Source organism: Salvelinus sp. IW2-2015, linkage group LG35 (genome assembly GCF_002910315.2).
Source record: "Salvelinus sp. IW2-2015 linkage group LG35, ASM291031v2, whole genome shotgun sequence".
In the NCBI taxonomy this organism is placed as follows: domain Eukaryota; kingdom Metazoa; phylum Chordata; class Actinopteri; order Salmoniformes; family Salmonidae; genus Salvelinus; species Salvelinus sp. IW2-2015.
Genome location: NC_036874.1, coordinates 9,114,392 through 9,134,032, shown reverse-complemented (window position 1 = coordinate 9,134,032; position 19,641 = coordinate 9,114,392). Strand labels below are relative to the sequence as shown.

The 19,641-nt window shown below is 43.7% G+C and overlaps 1 protein-coding gene across 1 annotated transcript in view; it reads left to right on the top strand.

Annotated features, from left to right (window-relative positions):
• The window catches only part of LOC111958918 (raftlin), a 53,108-nt gene that overhangs the window by 15,918 nt on the left and 17,549 nt on the right, over positions 1–19,641 (top strand). The window contains 5 exon segments of the mRNA XM_023980268.2: positions 5,366–5,543; positions 9,572–9,680; positions 11,258–11,729; positions 14,317–14,520; positions 18,739–18,857. Coding sequence (XP_023836036.2) covers positions 5,366–5,543; positions 9,572–9,680; positions 11,258–11,729; positions 14,317–14,520; positions 18,739–18,857 — 1,082 coding nt within the window.

Here is a 19,641-nt window from a genome sequence, read left to right as displayed (position 1 = left end):
GGGCTTTTCAAACAAGGGCCCTCACATTTACGATATTAAACGCAAACTTTGACTTGAGATATATACAGTGTGCTCCAAAATTACTGGCACCCCTGACTGGCAATGCACAAACAATACTTTAAAAAATATAAACAATATAATTATAGAGATAAACTCAAAATACCAACATGTGAGAAATACTGTACTTTATTCATGTTCAATGGACACCAACCAAAATCATACAATTATTTAATTCAAAATACATTTTCACCAAAAAAAAGTTTCATAATAATTGGCACTCATTTAGTACAACCACCTCTAGCAAGGATAACAGCATTGAGTCTTTTCCTGAAATGTTTGACAAGGTTAAGGAACACATTTGGAGGGTTTTGGACCATTCTTCTATGCAGATACTTTCAAGATCCTTCACATTCTTGGGTTTGCGCTTATCAACTGCCCTCTTCAACTCAGCCCACAGGTTTTCGATTGGATTGGGTTCGGCAACTGAGATGGCCATGGCAGAACATGATTCTTGGGGATTTTGTTGCTTCTCTCACCATCTTCCTCCCTCTCCTGGGGGGCAAAATGATTTGCAGTTTTGTGAAAAACAGAGTTTAAATGTACTTGGCTAAGGTGTATGTAAACTTCTGACTTCAACTGTATGTGTATATATACATGAATATAAATAATACACACACACATATACAGTTGAAGTCGGAGGTTTACATACACCTTGGACAAATACGTTTAAAAACTCTGTTTTTCACAATTCCTGACATTTAATCCTAGTAAAAAGTCCCTGTCTTAGGTCAGTTAGGATCACCACTTTATTTTAAGAATGTGAAATGTCAGAATAATAGTAGAGAGAATTATTTATTTAGGCTTTAATTTCTTTCATCACATTCCCAGTGGGTCAGAAGTTTACATACACTCAATTAGTATTTGTAGCATTGCCTTTAAATTGTTTAACTTGGATCAAACGTTTCGGGTAGCCTTCCACAAGCTTCCCACAATAAGTTGGGTGAATTTTGGCCCATTCCTCCTGACAGAGCTGGTGTAAATGAGTCAGGTTTGTAGGCTCCTTGCTCGCACACGCTTTTTCAGTTCTACCCTCAAATTATCTAGAGGATTGAGGTCAGGGCTTTGTGATGGCCACTCCAATACCTTGACTTTGTTGTCCTTAAGCCATTTTGCCACAACTTTGGAAGTATGCTTGGGGTCATTGTCCATATGGAAGACCCATTTGCAACAAAGCTTTAACTTCCTGACTGATGTCTTGAGATGTTGCTTCAATATATCCACATAATTTTCCTGCCTCATGATGTCATCTATTTTGTGAAGTGCACCAGCCCCTCCTGCAGCAAAGCACCCCCCCAGCATGATGCTGCCACCCCGTGCTTCACGGTTGGGATGGTGTTCTTTGGCTTGCAAGCCTCCCCCTTTTTCCTCCAAACATACGATGGTCATTATGGCCAACCAATTCTATTTTAGTTTCATCAGACCAGAGGACATTTGTCCAAAAAGTAAGATCTTTGTCCCCATGTGCAGTTGCAAACCGTAGTCTGGCTTTTTCATGGAGGTTTTGGAGCAGTGGCTTCTTCCTTGCTGAGCGGCCTTTCAGGTTATGCCAATATAGGACTCGTTTTACTGTGGATATAGATACTTTTGTACCCGTTTCCTCCAGCATCTTCACAAGGTCCTTTGCTGTTGTTCTGGGATTGATTTGCACTTTTTGCACCAAAGTACTATTGTTTGTACAGATGAACGTGGTGCCTTTAGGTGTTTGGAAATTGCTCCCAAGAATGAACCAGACTTGTGGAGGTCTACAAATTATTTTCTGAGGTCTTGGCTGATTTTCCCATGATGTCATGCAAAGAGGCACTGAGTTTGAAGGTAGGCCTTGAAATACATCCACCTCCAATTGACTCAAATGATGTCAATTAGCCTATCAGAAGCTTCTAAAGCCATGACATCATTTTCTGGAATTTTCCAAGCTGTTTAAATGCACAGTCAACTTAGTGTATGTAAACTTCTGACCCACTGGAATGGTGATACATTGAATTATAAGTGAAATAATCTGTCTGTAAACAATTGTTGGAAAAATTACTTGTGTCATGCACAAAGTAGATGTCCTAACCGACTTGCCAAAACTATAGTTTGTTTAACAAGAAATCTGTGGAGTGGTTGAAAAACTAGTTTTAATGACTCCAACCTAAATGTATGTAAACTTCCGACTCACTGTACATACATACATACATACATACATACATACATACATACATACATACATACATACATACATACATACATACATACATACATTGCACAGAATCAAATCTGAATTTATCTACCTAAAAAAGCGATGTAAAAAAAATATGGATAACAGGGTCTTATCGCCAAATAAACGCTCTCACCGCGCCACACATTTTTGTTAGACCTTGCATTACCCTGCATTAGGCTTCAAATAGATGTTTGAATGATAAATATACATATCGGTTGGTCACCGTATAAAGGCTTTTGGATTAGATTTCAGGAGCAGCTCTTATAGCGATTAGTGGCAACTTAAGAAGACCCCTATGGGTGTGTTTCCATTGGCTCTTAATGAAAACCATATTCTATATTTACTCATCTCAATGGAGTGTTCAGAAAGTAAGCAGAGAGAATTCTAGTCACGTTATTATATATCCACCATCTCACAGACCCGGCATACATACACAGCACAGAACCAAGCCTCAAGGGAAAGGGCAAAGAGTTTGTGAATCACCAAAACGGGAAAATAAAATCACAGAAGGATTAATTACATTTCCAACGGCAGTAGGGCAGAAAAAAATTATGTTCCACACATTTTGAGAGGGTGGCCTATTTCTTTTCTCTGTCATGCATTTTAGCTCTGGGAGCTCCTGTATTGTGGCGGAGTAGGACAGAGAGTGATTGAGAAAATGTGTGGATATTTTTAGCCAACCAGTCACTGTCCTGAGGGGACAGAGGCTTTTTTTGTAGCTGTTTCACAATGAACCTCTGGTTCCATGCCCAGGAGAGACTTCAAATCCTCACTGAATCAGCTTTCATCTCCTCCACAATGCTGCTGTTTCCTGGTTGGCAATACAAGGCTTGCTCCACTGCTCCCCTTTCCTCTATTGTTGTACTGGTGATATACTGCAGGGTTTCCCAAACTCGGTCCTGGGGCCCCCCGGGGTGCACGTTTTGTGTTTTTGCCCTAGCACTACAGAGCAGATTCAAATAATCAAAGCTTGATGATGACTTGGTTATTCAGGACCGAGTTTGGGAAACTCTGATGTATTGTAAGACATACTATTGTGTTACAGTAGTGTACTAAGACTGGTAGAACAATTGAGTTATTATACTGTATTAGTTCACAGACACGCACAGTTAAAAGTGAAATCAACCAAAGTAATTGGCAAATAGAAACAGGCACAGTAAGTCTTTTTGATTTGTAGTTTGACTGGGAAAACACCGTAATTTCATTTCATTTGAGTGAACCCGTGTATATACCACCATCGATTCAACCACAAATGCTGAAGTGAGAGTTACGCTAATATTGTCCTGAGCATTTCTTTGTTGATGTATTATATAGTGATATGAAGCTGTGAGTATTTCTCTATGACCAAATTATCCTTCCCTGACCTGACCATGACCTCTCATTTACTTTCCGTTCCCGACGTTCCCATGGACTTTGCCTTTTTATTCCCACTTTATGCCGCACTGATTCCAATTACCAGCAGTGACATTCCCACAACTTGTTTCACATGTGACAGATCAAACAGACAGACAACCAGACTCTGTACCCCTCCTCTCCTCCTCCTTCCCTCCATCCTGCTCTTTGTCTTGACTGTTTCCCACGCGGGCCAGCTGTTTGGACCGCTTTAAATGTCGCCTCACAGTGCGTTCTGGGAGCTGTGGATGGCTTGGCTGAGCTGCTTGGATTGTGCTGATACGACTAGGCTTAAGGAAAAAAGAAGAGAAAATNAGTTGTTATATTAATTCACAGACACTCAGTTAACACAGTGAAATGTATCAACCAAAGTAATTGGCAAATAGAAACAGGCACAGTATGTCTTTTTGATTTGTAGTTTGACTGGGAAAACACTAACTTCATCATTTCGCTTCAGTGAACCCATGTCTATAGCATCATCACTCTGTTGGATCTATTCAACCACAAATGCTAATGTTACACAAATTTTGTCCTAAGCATTTTCTTGTTGATGATATGAAGTTGTGAGTATTTCTCCATGACCAAATGATCCTTCCCTGACCGTGACCTCTCATATACTTTCCGTTCCGACGTTCCCATGGACTTTACCTTTTTCTTCCCACTTTATGCCGCATTGATTCCAATTACCAGCAGTGACATTCCCACAACTTGTTTCAGGTGACAGATTACAACAGACTCTGCACCCCTCCTCTCCTCCTCCTTCCCTCCATCCTGCTCTTTGTCTTGACTGTCTCCCAAGCGGGCCAACTGTTTGCACCTGTTTAAATGTCGCCTCACAGCGTGTTTTGGGAGCTGTGGGTGGCTTGGCCAAGCTGCTTAGATTGTGCTGAGACGACTGGAGACGACTAGGCTTAAAATACACCCCCCCCTTCCTTCTCCACCCATGTCAAAATATCTGGTCACTCAGCGAGTCTACTATCTTGTTAATTCCAAGCGTCTGTCTTCACCACTCCTATTGGGAGGTTAAGCCCTGTCGAGAAGGCATCAAAGCTCTCCTCAGAAAGCGGCTCGTATCATAGAGCTAAACAATCAGCTTTGATTGGATTTTTATCCTATCTTATTAACTCTCAGACCAGGGAGCCAAAGCCAAAGGCATGATGCTAATTGCCAAAACAAACTGAAAATGCTCCCGTGGATCAACACTGACATCCGGTCCTGCTTACGTTTGGGTTGTTGTACTGCAGTAAAGTATTATGACATTTGATAGGGATGTTTTCTGTTTGGCAATAGGGTTGACCTCCCTCTGTATCTCTATTTGACATGGTCATGGATGAGTTCAACCAGATTCCATTTGAATGTAACCTTTTTGTGAGACTTTTCTTGGTTGTACATGATAATTTCCTGTGTATGTTTTAAAGTCCTAAAGAAATCCAAAAGCCGAAACGCTTTGGTTCTACTTTTAACAATAAAGAAACTTTTATTTATTGAATTCCATTGTCCTCCAAAAGTTGCTGAATCTCCTTTCTGTTTATCACGTTTACCTGAATTTGAGTATCATTCACTGGAGGAGGAGGAGGAGGACTACTACTACTACTAGTACTACTACTACTACTACTACTGCAGTCATTACTATCACTACCATGACAAAACACCTGAACCAATCACACACATGTTCTTCAGAAACTGTACCTTGTCTCGTTCCCTGTCTTTCAGATGGCTCATCTACACTGTGTCTTTCGTCTGTGCGGGAGCTCCCAGCCCTGCTCCAGGACATGTACCAGCAGGGCTTTTCCCTGGTTGCCGTTCACCCCTTCATTCATCCCTGTGGTTCCGACGCAGTCAGCCCCCAGCACCAGCTCTACAGGGCCGTGCTGATCCGACTCGACGATGGGTACGAGTACACACACATTGCACTTATTCAGAGCATCTACATTGACATAATTAGCATAAGCCTTATCCAGGGTCAATACACTTGTGTTTACGTAATCTTTGTCATTACGTAATATGTATAGCAAATAAAAATGTATATTACCACATGGATGTAGACGTTGGTATTACAGAGGTTGTTTTGGGCTAGCTGTCACAGGGCTGTTGTTTTGGACGTTAGCAAGCAAATAATCTCTTTCCGAGCTTTTGATGCTCCGGCCAACATGTGGAATGGGCCAAAGTCACAGCTGCACCCCACATCTGCCCTCCACCCAGGCCCCTGTCAGTGTTGCAAACCCTGGGTGAGAGTCAGCTTGGATCAGGGCATGGTTTTACTCCAAGTGTATGTGAAGGGCATGGCGGGGTGAGGCTGGTGGTGGTGGTTTCCGGCTGAAGCACCGTGTGGCTCGCGTGCCCCGTGTTCTACCAGCTGGCTGCTATGAAGAACAGCGGTTTCATGCGTGTTTACTGAGAGTGTTAGGCCACATGCAGGTCTGTCTCTAGGAATGACTGCCTGTGTGAAGTAGAACCAGACACTCACTAGTCACTTTCCCCACAGAGAGGTTAGAGGGGCAGCAGTTAAACCTCTCACCCTCCCCTCTTAACAGTGTTTTATGGCCTAGTCTGTTCTCTCTTGTGGATCCAGAGCCCTGGGGTCAGACAGTGACGCCAGACTCCATAAATCCCCGGACTCTCCCCTCGTTGAATTATGATCCAGGAATTCACCTCGAGATTCCTAAAATAAATAATTCCAAACATGGACAAATAATTCCTGCACATTCCTCAGTATATTGGGGTTTAGGCTCCTTGCCCTGTTGTTCTTGTTTTGTGCTTCCTGGTTGCCTAGTGTTGTCTTGAAAGGATCAAACCATTTGGCTGGTACAGGTGGAGGGTTTAGTTAGTTGTAAAGCACAACAATCCATCCACTCAGGTGGCTCTTGCCTTCTTTCTAAAGACAGCCTGTGCCCATTAATGAGCTCCTAGGGTCTAGGGAAATACATCACACCTCTCTCCCACTGTCTCTACACAAAAAACACTCACAAACAAGTTCCAGACACTAATCCTATGCTGGGAGCACATAAATATTGATTCTGTATGAAAAGGGATGGTTGAATGGGCAGCAGCATGGGGTTTTTACACACCGACATGGTTGCCTTCCTCTGGAGGAAAAAAGAGAATATGAGGAGAGGAATAAAAAGCGATAGAGAGAGAAAACAAGATCACAGCTGGAGTGTGAAAGAGCAGGAGTTAGAAAGGGGAAAGAGCTGCCATCCTTTGATGGCTCCGACCAAACCGTCCTGCTTTATCACAGCGTCTGTCACCGTGGAGACGGCTGCTCGCATCAGCACCAGCCCGGGGGAGTTTTTTTTTTTTTTTTATCAACCAGGTAGCATCTTCCTCTTCTATTCACTTGTCAGTCCCTTGAATCAGGGAGCGAAAACTGCAGATGACAGCGCAACCATTCATCACTCTCCCAAAGCAAACAGACCCAAAAGTGTCTTCTTCGCTCTGCAGTGCGCTATGCGTCAGCTTGATACAGACAGAAGGAGAGACAGACAGACGGGGAGAGATAGTGTGTCTGTGAGAGAGAGAGAGAGAGAGAGAGAGAGATGGAACAGGGACCAGAACAAGAACAGCAGCTAGGCTATGCTTAGCAGCAGCTGGATGTGCTGTGTTTAGTATGCACACAATGTCTCTTTGGATACAATCCCAGCCAATTTTCTACAGTATTAGTCTCAATTGTAAAGCATCAGTGAACAAGGATATAGCTGCACAGTAGTGTGACATTGCAAAAGCTTCTAGAGCCAGGAATTACACAGGGGCAGGTAGCCTATATAGAGCTGGGAGCCAGTATTGTTCATGTTAAACACTGTCACCTGGAATGACTATTCAGTTAAAGATACACTCTCAAATTTTTGTACCGTTTCAGCCGGTCGTTTTGAAAGTGGCGCTCACGAGCCAAAAGTGGTCCCCTTTATTTGTGTACTGTGTCATCAAATTGTGTACTACAGTACATCATTCATTTTGTATGATATTTCATGTCCTGCAAAGGTTGTTTTTTTGCAATGATATGTTTTCAATCCAATTTGTACTATACGTTCCGAATTTGTTGTGCTTAAGATCCTGGAGTGCATCTTTAAGTAGGCCATAACTTTAAAAGCCTGTTGTCTCTGACTGTGATTTGTCGCTGGTGACCTGCTCAAATCTGCAGAACAGAGAGAATGGATAGGACCATTTTAATTTTCAAATGTCAACTGTCAAATTTCCCAATGTTCAATTTGGTTGGGGCGTAGCCGGGTTACAGTTTAGCAGGCAGTGTCTGATGGGATATATTCATCATCTATTGGATAATTGTAGAATTGACATGCGCTCGGGGAGAGAGCTGTATGGACCAGAAACCATTAGAGGGGATTCGTCCAATGAAATGATTAATGACTCTGTGAAAGCTGACATTAGACAAGATGTGCTATATTATTAAAGGCCAGGGATGAAAGATTGCTCATCACAGGTTCGATGGTGGATCCTGACCGAGCCGTTGTCATGGAGATTGTGATTTTTGAATTGCAATTTTGGCGCCCAATGTGAGGGCTTCTGGGTTTYAAGCTACATTCTGGGATTCAACAAACTTCAACACGCCCCACCTTATCAAGAATTAAAATAACCATTCCCAGATTCCAAATCCCAGACTGTGCCTTTAATACTCCCTGTGGTCCGGGATACAGAACCTTGAACGGTTGAACCTGACTGACAGTGCAGCTGAATAGATCGCAGCAGCAGCAGTCTGCATAGAGAGTGGGAAGTCCGGCAGACGTACCACCAGGAGGAGGCTGCAGTCAGGCCAGCTGCAGGCTGGAGCCAGGCATGCGTTTGACACTTACTCTAGCCACATGTGGCCTGGTGGTTGACAGCAGAGCTGTGGGGTTGAATGCAAGTTACCTGTTTCACACCGAGAAAATGGACTGCGGGTGATTTTTTTTTTTAAAGAAGTACGTGCCTCTAGAGAGGCGATGGGAGACTTTTTGAATGTACTTTTCTCCCACTTTGTCCTTTATGGATTTGAGCCCTCCTCAGGTTTACAGATCCAATCTGCTTTTCATGATTTCCAATAACAGAACGTGGAAAACGAATAGCAAGAATTCAGCGGTTTTCCTTTATATTGAGGCTTCACGGTGCTGTGAATTGCACAGTAAGTTTGCAAAAACCTCTACCTGATTCAGAGCATCCAATGTGCAGATTTCCCTTGACACAGTTTGCTACTGACATTTGATCTGGGATAAGTTGAATAATGATGGGTGACTGGTGTGACAGTGATGTCTGACTTCTGTGGGTTGTTGTTGACTGTGAGAGATGACTCAGGTTCCCGCTGTGTTGTGAAGTCAGTGTGACAGAGAGAGAGAGAGAGAGCTAGGCCTGGGCTGCATGTGATAATGTTTAAAGTCTCCTTACACACACAAATACAGGTACATACTGTACACACACACGCACACACGCTGTGGCGAGGGTGGAAGGGCCCCATCCGTGTTGTCAACAGGATGAGAAGTGAAGCAGAGCGATGGAAGCTGGGGCATTGGCCTCCCCCAGGGCTAGCTGTYGGATTTCCTCCAGAGAAAATAGAAAAATACATATAAATAGATTCCATCCACCCACAATACTGAGTGGAAAAACAAGACCAGATTTGTATTTCATTGGGTTTCCTATCGCACCCTAATGTGCCCCTTTCAATCCTGATTTGTMTCTACGTTAAGTGGTTCTTTTTTTTTGTCATACAGGCCAACAATTACATTAACACGGCTCATATGTGATTTATTAATATGGATGGGCATAAATTCTTTGCATAAATCTATAAATACTTCATTTCCAAGGATTTCGATGTGCAACCATTTCAGATATGTATTCCTGAATGTGGTGTATGTCTGTATCGTGTAAGACTGAAATGACTGTGGCTGAAATGTGTTGTTCTCCTCTCTCCTGCTGTGTGGGCTGCTACTGCAGGTTGGAGAAGAGCCAGTCGAGCTGTGCTCCCTACCGTCTGCAGCTGGAGCAGTGTCTGTCTACCGACCAGGTGCCCACCCCTGAGCTCATCCAGGGTTATGTCAAGAAGGTGAGCCTCAGATAAGGCCCTGGCACACTACTGAGACGAGCTGAGCCAAGCCAAGCTGGCCTGGTTAGTGGTTAGGCATCCACAACTGTGCTGAAAAGGACATCGATGTGAACGAAAATATGAAGTCGGCACAGTTTTGTTCGGGTGGCATGATCGTGTGAAAAGGGTGTAGTGGACTCAGATCACGGACACAACTGACCAGCCTATAGGTCCTAAAGACTCTGTGGGCAAAACATCTTTGTTGTCTTTATCTTGACTCGCTTTCCACAGCCAGTAGACGAGACGGTCCTTAGTTTTAATAAAACATTGGTGAGTGGAAATGGGTTATCAGTTCAGCCGGCCAGTCGCCTGAGGACCAGAGTTTCATTCTGACCTTCAAACTCTCTGTGCCTGGAGCACTCTCTCTAATATCTGGAAAATAGGAAATATGTAGCCTATGTAGAACTGGAATATGAAAGTCTTTACAGAGGCCTGCTCTCATTCTCAAGCAAGCTGATGGCCATGACCATATCATATTAGGAGATATCACAGAAACATATGATGTTTATCTGTTTATCTGACCTGAGCACGTGCAATACACAATAGTGTGATTTTCCATTCAATGCGGACCATTTCAAAGGCTATCCATTACCTTCACACCTGAGTTAACACACACACACGCACACACACACACACACACAACAGTAGAAATGATCCCTCTCCCTCATTGACTGGCAACGTTACCCTCAAATGAGATACAATATTTTTCTTTTCATCTTGGCAATTCCATTTTGCAATTTGGCTGGGAATAAAAATGTGCAAGTGCTGAGRGAACGTTCGATAGATATTAAACAATGCAGCTAGGAAACGATGTGACTGTTTTACAATTTAATTTCATAGAGGATAACCTGTGATATGGCACCCATGCTGATTTGATTTGGATTCTCCTGGTCCCCGGCTGCAGATAGCAGAATGTACTGCCTCTGGCTGGATCTTATGACAGAATGTGAATGGAGAATGGCATCATTAACATTGCTTGACAGTTAACATTTCAATTTCATTTGATGGAAAATCCCAATATTGACATAAAATGCCAGATGACAATGAAATGGGAAAAGCAATTCTTGATTTGGGATGCTGTCCTGCCAGGGCTGGAGCCATTGCAATCCAATCAACTCTAGTTCAATTTGAATGGCTGATGCTGGGAAGAGGGGTGGAGGGAGGGGGAGTGCCTCTATAATTATATGATAATACCAGGTATGTAAACAGTTCCCCTGGAATCCATTTGGTTGATAAAATAGGGAGTAAATGGGGGAAATTCTGGGGGAAAAAATAGCTATGGTTCTATAATGGTAGAACTTAGCAATGTGTGCTTATGTTCTAGGTTGTGTTTCAAGGTTATCACCCATTTTTTAGAAAGTCCATTGAGCACTAGCTACAACTTTGATCTTACTCACGATTAGCCAACGTGATCTTKAATAACAGTCCATCATAAKAGAGCATACAGTATGAAAGGTTGGTATTATTAAATAGTATTTGTAAAAGTCAGGTTGTCCACGGATCTCTCTAAGGCGGTTGTTTGCTATCTGTCTCTCCAGCAGATCCAGGATGCTGCAGACCAGGGGGTCATGTTTGTGGGCTTCATCCAGGAGCCGTGTGGGGTACGAGGTACCCAGACCAGAGAACCAGAGACGCCCTCCCTCTSCCTCCACTCCAGCCCCAGTTCCGTGCTAGGCTCCCTGAGCAGCCGAAGCCCCACTAGCCCCTGGGCCAATGGAGAACCAGGAGCCCAGGAGCAGGCAATGGACAATGGGGCCGATGAGGACCAAGGCTCCTTATGTAAGGGTGGGGAGGGGGAGGACCAGACTAGGGACACTGGGGGGAGTGAGACTACTGTCGGGGAAAGCAACCATGATGGAAGATCCTCTCTTCCCATAACACCATCCACAGACAGCGAGCAAGATCATGATCAGGATGTTATAGTGGAAGACACACTGACACACAACAATAACAAGACAAACGTCGTGGAACTGAAGGAGAAACCAAGCCGTCACACTCAGAGAGCCAGTGGTGAGTATTGTCAGATTTCCATTCGTTACTATGTAATTGGATTCATATACAGTATGCCAGGCAAGATTCAACTTGAAACAGCATAAATGGTTCTTCAATTTCCTCACACTGTGGTGCAGCATAAAGTGGGATTCAATTAGCATATTTCAGCATCTTAGAATACCAGATGGACAGCTCTTCTCTCTCTCCCGCTCTCGCTCACACATTCTCTTTCAACCCCAGTTGGAAAACGTGCTCATAAAATGTGCATGTGTGTTGAATGCACCCGTTTGTGTGTGTGTGTGTGRGTGTGCATGTGTGTGCCCATACATGTTTGGCTCCCTGTAGACACAGCACCGTGGTCCATCTGGACGTCCCTCCAGTGCATATTGCAGTGAGATAATTCCCCCCCCACCTCACTCAGCCTCCTCCCTCATCCCCAAACCTCCACAGTCCATACCACCACCACAGCATAGCCAGCATGGTGTGTGACCATGTGCCAAGTGCCCTTGTCCTCTTCGCTAATGCGCTCACTGCTGAAATTGACTCAAAGTCTCAGTTCTGGGTGGCTTTMCCCCTATAATCGTCCTGACTCCTGATTCTGTTCGTGTACAGTAAACAACAGCAGAATGTGGAACAGGGAACATGGTCACAAGCCAACAGTCAGAAGTGAAACTGGGACATGAAACCGACGTGCTCTAAAATAGCATCAAAGAGCGTTGAGGTTATTGAAACTTAGTGCTGAGAACATTCCTGTGGGATCACAGGTGTGAGAGGAGGACGTGATGGTATATAAAAAGACAGAGATTGGACAAACATCACAATGGTCACTCACACACATCATTATTGGTGTTACCGCTTAGAAATGAAGCAGTATGAAGCTAACCACTCTCCAACTAAAAATCATGTTGCAGAGGAAGCTGGCCTACATGTTGAGCGTGTATTTATTATGAAATGTTACATTTAATGTTAGTCCTGATTAAATCAGTGTTGTGGAGGGTGGATTAGCAGAACAGATGCTGTCATGTTCAACAGTGGTTCTGCACAGTACACATTATCAGTTAGGATTATGGGCCTGACCTTGTCACTTGGACAGGCATCCATCAGGTCAGACTTTAAAGGGACCCATTTGGAATGTTGTAATTGCGTTCAGGCGCTCGTTTACTCGTTAGTTGTCAATTTTCTCAAATGATTGGACCACACAAGGTATCGTCTCATAGCAGGCCTGTCATCTGATATTTTCCATGTGACTGTGGCCTGGCAGGTCACAATAGCCAATACACCCTACTGTGTGTTATCGCCATCCAATTCTCAGGGCAAGTCAAGGGCGGCCCTAAAATATTTGTTTTACTCTGATGCCCCTGATGCTAAAATTGTCGAGTCAGTTGCGTTGTGAAGTGGTTATCATGTGGGAATGATCTGACAGGTATGAATCCCTTGATTATCTTTAGCTCCAGGTTATACCTCTACCGTAACTCACGTTTAACCCTTTACATACAAAGCTAGCTGTCAAATGGAAATAACACATGCCACAAATTGTTCTAAGTGTTGTTATAAAATGTATGTTATACAATTTACCACGATTGTCTTCTCTTTAAATGCGTTACCATTGAGCTGTCTGGTTTAGTCGGATGCATTAGCGCAAGGTCTCTGTCAGCTATGCATGAATTATAAACGGTCTGTGACACATTGCAGACGCAGAGCATTTAGTGGAATGGTGAAGCTAGCAGTTCCTCAAAACCGCTGGCCTTGAACGAGTAAACATCAACTTTAATATTATGTGAAAACCTCATTTAAATTCAGTCTTTTTGAGGGAAAACAAACAGAAAAATTAAGATTTGTGGAGCGACTTTGTTGTAATGGCTTGGTTTTCAACAAGTTTGTAGTTTCTCCAACGTATGCAGGGAGAGTTGTGATGCATTATTGTCATTCAGTTGTGATTCTGGAGCTTTGAAGAGTGGAAAACGACAAGATTTTGGGAATTTGGTGGCCAGCTGTCACATCAGTCAGATGTGGCCGAAAGGAAATGGTTATAAATGATTCATTCTTCCTGGGTGTCTGACTGAATGACTGACAGAAAACCAGAGCAACTGAACCATGGTCCCCTCTGATGTACTGTGTGTGTGTGTGTGTGTGTGTGTGTGTGTGTGTGTGTGTGTGTGTGTGTGTGTGTGTGTGTGTGTGTGTGTGTGTGTGTGTGTGTGTCTTTTTGAGTCTTCGTGGGAGTCTAACACATTCTGGCCCTTCGTCTGGTTCACATGGGGATGGCAGATATTAGCATTAAAAAGAGAAGATTATGCCGCACTTGATTTAAATGGCTGCTGCCAAAACAAAAGTCCATCCAAATGTGTATGCATTGGTTCATATTAAAGGAGACCATTTCAATTGAGGCACAAGCCTTTGGTAGGGGATTGTGGGAAAATGATGAGTCAACTCTGTTATGTGTTATTAATCACCTCTATTGTGGGGTATGAGTTAACTCTGTTGTGTGTCATAAATCACCTCTGTACGGGGTATCAACTCTGTCACGTTATAAATCTCTGTTGCTTGACATGTTTCATATCAGCACAGTCTATAGCGATGGAGATTGAGTGTTCTGTGTTCTCAGGGGTGGAGCTGCTAGCCCTGTTCAACCACCCAACTGACCGTGAGGGCCAACTGAAGTACTACACTGGGAAGGTACCGCTGAGGGTTCAACTCCGTGACGAGGGGGTCAAAGGGGTGGAGGCCAACTGGCTGGATCACATGACCCAGCACTTCAACAACGGGGCCTCACTCGTTGATGGATACTTCCACCTGGGCAACGACAACGGTAAACAAACTATCCAACGTCCACTTCATGTTTTTACACACAGTACTTCTGTGGTATAGTACGAGCAAAGTAATTGGCCTCTTCACAATATCTCAGTCCTTTTTTCATCCGTCTGGCAAACCTCTTATTTTGTTCCACATTAGTAAATAATGTWAAAAAAATAATAATAATAAGACAAAGGAAATTATGACTTAGCTATTGCCAAAATATCCTGTCCCCTTTTCAAACTGTTCAYTCTGTGCTGTTGTTGTTCTGGTAGTGTGCTGTGCTACTCCTCTACTGCACATTGCACTCCATGTCTAGACCCTGGGGCATGCCACTTAATTCTGATGGTGACACAAACCCCCAGCCTGAGTAAATAAGAGTCATAATTCATTCATCTCCTAAAGTGAACGCATCAGCGCCTCTGAAACACAGATAATTAACCTGATGGCAAATGAGTGCCTCCTTGCATATTTTATCTCTTTAGAATGGGTTAATGAACCGCGTTATTATAATTCCTTATTTCTAGTAGGTTATTCTAATATATTTACCATGTTTTATGTGTGGTTAAGATATGCATCTTATATTACAGCATGAGTGTATTCTAAAAATACATATTGGCTAGGCCGTGTTCTGTATTGATCTGGAAATGTCAGCTTTCTATCAGAAGTAGCTTGTCGAGTATACTGTATCGGGAACAGCCTGCCAAACCCTTTTCAAAACAGACAAGTTTGTCGAGATGAACGTTGTGTTCGTGTGACCCTCTTGGGAACTGTGAACGGTAGGATATCAAAGCCAAGACAACATCACGTGTTTGTTGCTAATTACATCAAACGGAGGAGCGTCTGGTTTTAACAAGCCTGAGAACCCATGGCCGTGCAGACAAATTTAGCACCTCTTTGAGATCCATTTCTGAATCCATTAGAGCATGAGAAGAAACTGTTCTCCCTGGCGCTTGAGACCGTCTCCTCTCTGTAAACATCAAGGGCAGTCTGGAACGAGAAYCAGCACAATAAAAGCCTGTCAGTGGCGATGACACTCGGTTTGATTGGAGATGATAATGACAGTCACAGCAGAGCACCAGAAGTGCAAAGTAAGTGTCTCTGATTGTCATCATGTCCTCTGTCTCGGATGTAGTGCAATACAACTGTGTACTAATGCTCTGCATGGTCCTGTTATGCCTTGTTTCCTGAAAGAGGTCTTGTTGTTCCTGTTGTTAAGCTCTTCCTCTGAACTGTTTGGTCGTGCATCTACTTTCACGATGTCCTCCCACTTTACATGACATCACAGMCCTACCAAAGTAACCACCAGTGGAATAACCTATATATGTAACAACCCTAAAACAAGCAAATGTGGTTACCGGTAGGCAGTTACTCCTTTTAGGTTCTCTTTGAAAACAGAATTAACAATGCTAATAACTATGAATGTCCCTGTACCTTCTAGTTACAGAGGAATCATCTCTCTGCAAGGTGAAGTTTCCCTTCATTGCTCTGTACTTGTTTCGCTGTTGTTTACTCCTWCAGTCCTACGCCTCTTCGAATACATATTCATGAATTCCCCCTGCTCGGCTGGCCTTTTGCTAAACCCGGCGCTACCTCCCGACTGTGGCTGGCTGTTGACAGCCTGCCTGGTATGGTCCAGGGGAATACCACACATGCTGTCTCTCCTCCTGCTCCTCTGCCCTCGCCCCTGAAGAGATGGGTTTCCATGGTGAAGCTCACTGAGGAGGTGGGGAGGTGAGGAGGGGGAATAAGTCCTGTTTAATATCCCYGCGTGGCTAGGTGGGATGGAGGCYGGAGACTGGTGGGAGTGGGTTCAGAGAGACCTCGCCGGCACGGAGGGTTGGATATTAGTTTGTTATTGAATTTGCAGATCGTGGGACTGGTAGGCAGCTCCTGTGTAACGTTAATGGCCCCGCCACCCTGCGGCGTCATGAGAGGGGCATTAAAGATTGATATCAGGCCCAGCGTGTCACAGTACCCCTGCCGCCCTACGCCATGGCTGGAGTTCTGAGGGGGAGCGGTTTGTTTACTGGTCAATTGACACTAATGCTGTTGATGGGAGGTGTTMTCTTTGTTACACTTAGCTTATGCTATTTCCGCCGCGACAATGAGGATTTGTAGCTGGCGCTATTCATATGCATGAGAGAGAGATTACTTAACAGTGAACAGAATTGAGGAAAGTTGTGCTGGCAATTTTTATGGCCAAAGATTGGTTGTCCAATAGGGCTTGAAGGTGTGTGTTTATGACTGTGAGCAGTGGTGCAAAAAGTACCCAATTGTCAAAGTAAAGATACCTTCATAGAAWATGACTCAAGTTAAAGTCAACCAGTAAAATACTACTTGAGAAAAAGTCTAATAATATTTGGTTTTAAATATACTCWAYTATCAAAACTAAATATAATTGCTAAAATAAACTTAAGTATCAATAGTAAACGTATCGTATCTCAAATAAATAATGAAACATGTTCAATTTGYTTTAAATAATGCAAATACAAAGTGTTGGAGAAGAAAGTAAAAGTGCAATATGTGCCATGTAAAAAAGCTAGCGTTTAAGTTCCTTGCTCAGAACATGAGAGCATATGAAAGCTGGTGGTTCCTTTTAACATGAGTCTTCAATATTCCCAGGTAAGAAGTTTTAGGTTGTAGTTATTATAGMACTATTTCTCTCTATACCATTTGTATTTCATATACCTTTGACTATTGGATGTTCTAATAGGTACTTTAGTATTGCCAGCCTAATCCCGGGAGTTGATCTCAAAGTCTATGTCAACCTAGCATCAGTCTCTTTGTCACTTAGTGCCTGTCTTCAGTCCTAGTTAGGTTGGTGCTCCGTGTCAGTCGGTGTCACGACTCACGCCGCCATTGTCACTATCTCTCAGTACATCTGTCTCACTCTTTGTCTTTCAGTTCACTCGCTCTGTCTTTCAGTTCACTCTCTCTGTGTCAGAGATAGTATGTGCACGTCTCACTCAGTATGTTCAACCTCAGGTGCCTGGAGAGGATAGGCTAGTCGATGAGAATACATTGTCCCATTGCGAATGAACACGTGTTTCACTCACTACATTGTCAGTCAAGACTCAACTCAAAATGTTATGCTGTTATTTGTGTTGTCACTACATATCCTCCAAACCTCTCAACCCCACGGTAACTCAGTGTCTGGCAGCATCATGCCAGGAGCCAGCGTGTTCCTCCTTAAGCAAAGGGACTCGATCCCTGTGTGCATCTCACCTGAGTGATCCCAGTGCATCGGCAGGCCAACCCAATCTCCAAGAGGGCTTTCCAATTACACGCCAAACAGGGAGACGTCTGATGAACAATGGATGGGGGGGATGTAAAGGAGGGGTAGGGTGGAGGGAGGGCGGGAGAGGGGGGAATGAACAACGACAATGTCTGTATTTGAAAAGAGCCAATAGATGTCTGAGCGATGTCTTCAATTGAGCGCATCCAGCAGCCTTAAATGGGTTTTCTGGGGGGAAATAAAGGACCCTGTCGTCCCTCCCTTTCCAGCCAGCCCTCGTTCCCCCATTATTAGGGCAGAGTAATGAAATGTGGAGTGTCCCATGGTGGAGCCTGGGCCGCACAAACTCTATTAGTGTGTAAATGGTACAGGAGTAATGAGAAAGCACTCAGGCCAACTGAGAGCCCTGGTCTGAAGGGCAAGAGGTTCTGGCACACTGCTCAATGGAATCAAAAGAAATGCGGGATGGAGAAGAAGTTCACCAGCTCGCTAATGTTCCTATCCCAATAATGCCCAAACTGGGAACGTTACCCTTGTCCATGGGGTTCAAATGAAATGGAGTCTATAGAAAAGCWATTTTGTGGTACCATGGCCCTGTCTTGGTGTATTAGTCCTTACATGTAAATATCTACAATATGTAAAGCATATCATTGTTTTCAGATGAATCGTGTTATGTGTCAACAATCTGTCCATAATGTCTGTCTGTTCATCTATAATCTCTCCAAGCTTCTTCCCTGAAGGAAACACTCTCTCTTGTTCTYTCATAGCTACACAATCCATATCTGGCCCTTGCTTATACAAATGGTCCATGCTGCAGCCCTGCCTGGTAATAAATGGCCCAGTGTCTGTGGGTTGCTGGTTGGCTGCGTAATGTCATTAACTTCCCTCTCCTCTTTGCACGGCCTAGAGGCCTGAGAGCCTGGGAGCCAGACAGACAGACACCCTCCATTCTGTAAATACTAACTCCTTTATGGCCTCCCTCTCCATTTTCTACAGATTTGCAGCCTAAGTCAGTGGAAAGCGTCTTCATCTTCCAGGAGGGGACGGAGGGCGGCGACCAGAGCGTGACCACCACGTACGACGCCATCGTTGTGGAGCAGTGGACTGTCATTGACGTGAGTGGGATTTTTACATGGCTCGGAGCGTTTGAGTGTTTAATGTGAGAGTCATCATATGGAAATATTCCCTCTAACCATGGTGGCTATGGCACATGTGTCACGGTGGCTTGATGGCTTATCTTATCAGCAGCAAACAAGCCCTTATCTGGCCAGCGATTAAGTCCCCAGTTTGCGCAAATCCAAGTTGGAAATGGATTTCTGTCTACTTCTGAAGGGTTTGAGGCTTTTCTATATGGCTGTGGTGTGTGTGTGTGTGTGTGTGTGTGTGTGTGTGTGTGTGTGTGTGTGTGTGTCACTGTAATCGAGTTTAGAGTTTGAGGCTGTCGAAGTGTGAAAATAGACTTTTGTCCCCTAAATGTGACTGGAAAATTGTCCAGCTCAGAGAGGTAGTCGGCTCACAAACACAGAATTTAACCCTTGAAATCAAAATGCTCTTAACCCTTTAAAATTACTAAAGAATTCAGACTACACAATATTCGCCGCCTTAAAATGTCATGTTTGTTCAGCGTCCCACACCACACAAAAACCTAGGCGCTTGTGTCTTGTGAAGGTTATACACTGTACGATTTTGAAAATCTTAAAGTATGTAGGTATCTTTATGCTAATACTGTGGTACTGCAATAATGTCTTAAAGACCAGCAATTCTTTTGTCAACTACTGAGAAATAACATGGATTTTATAGACTTTTTTTAAGCACCTTTGGAAGTTAATTGAAGGACAAAGCAACAATGTGTAACAACTTTAGATGTTCACATTAGAGTTCCAATGAATCCAATCAGAA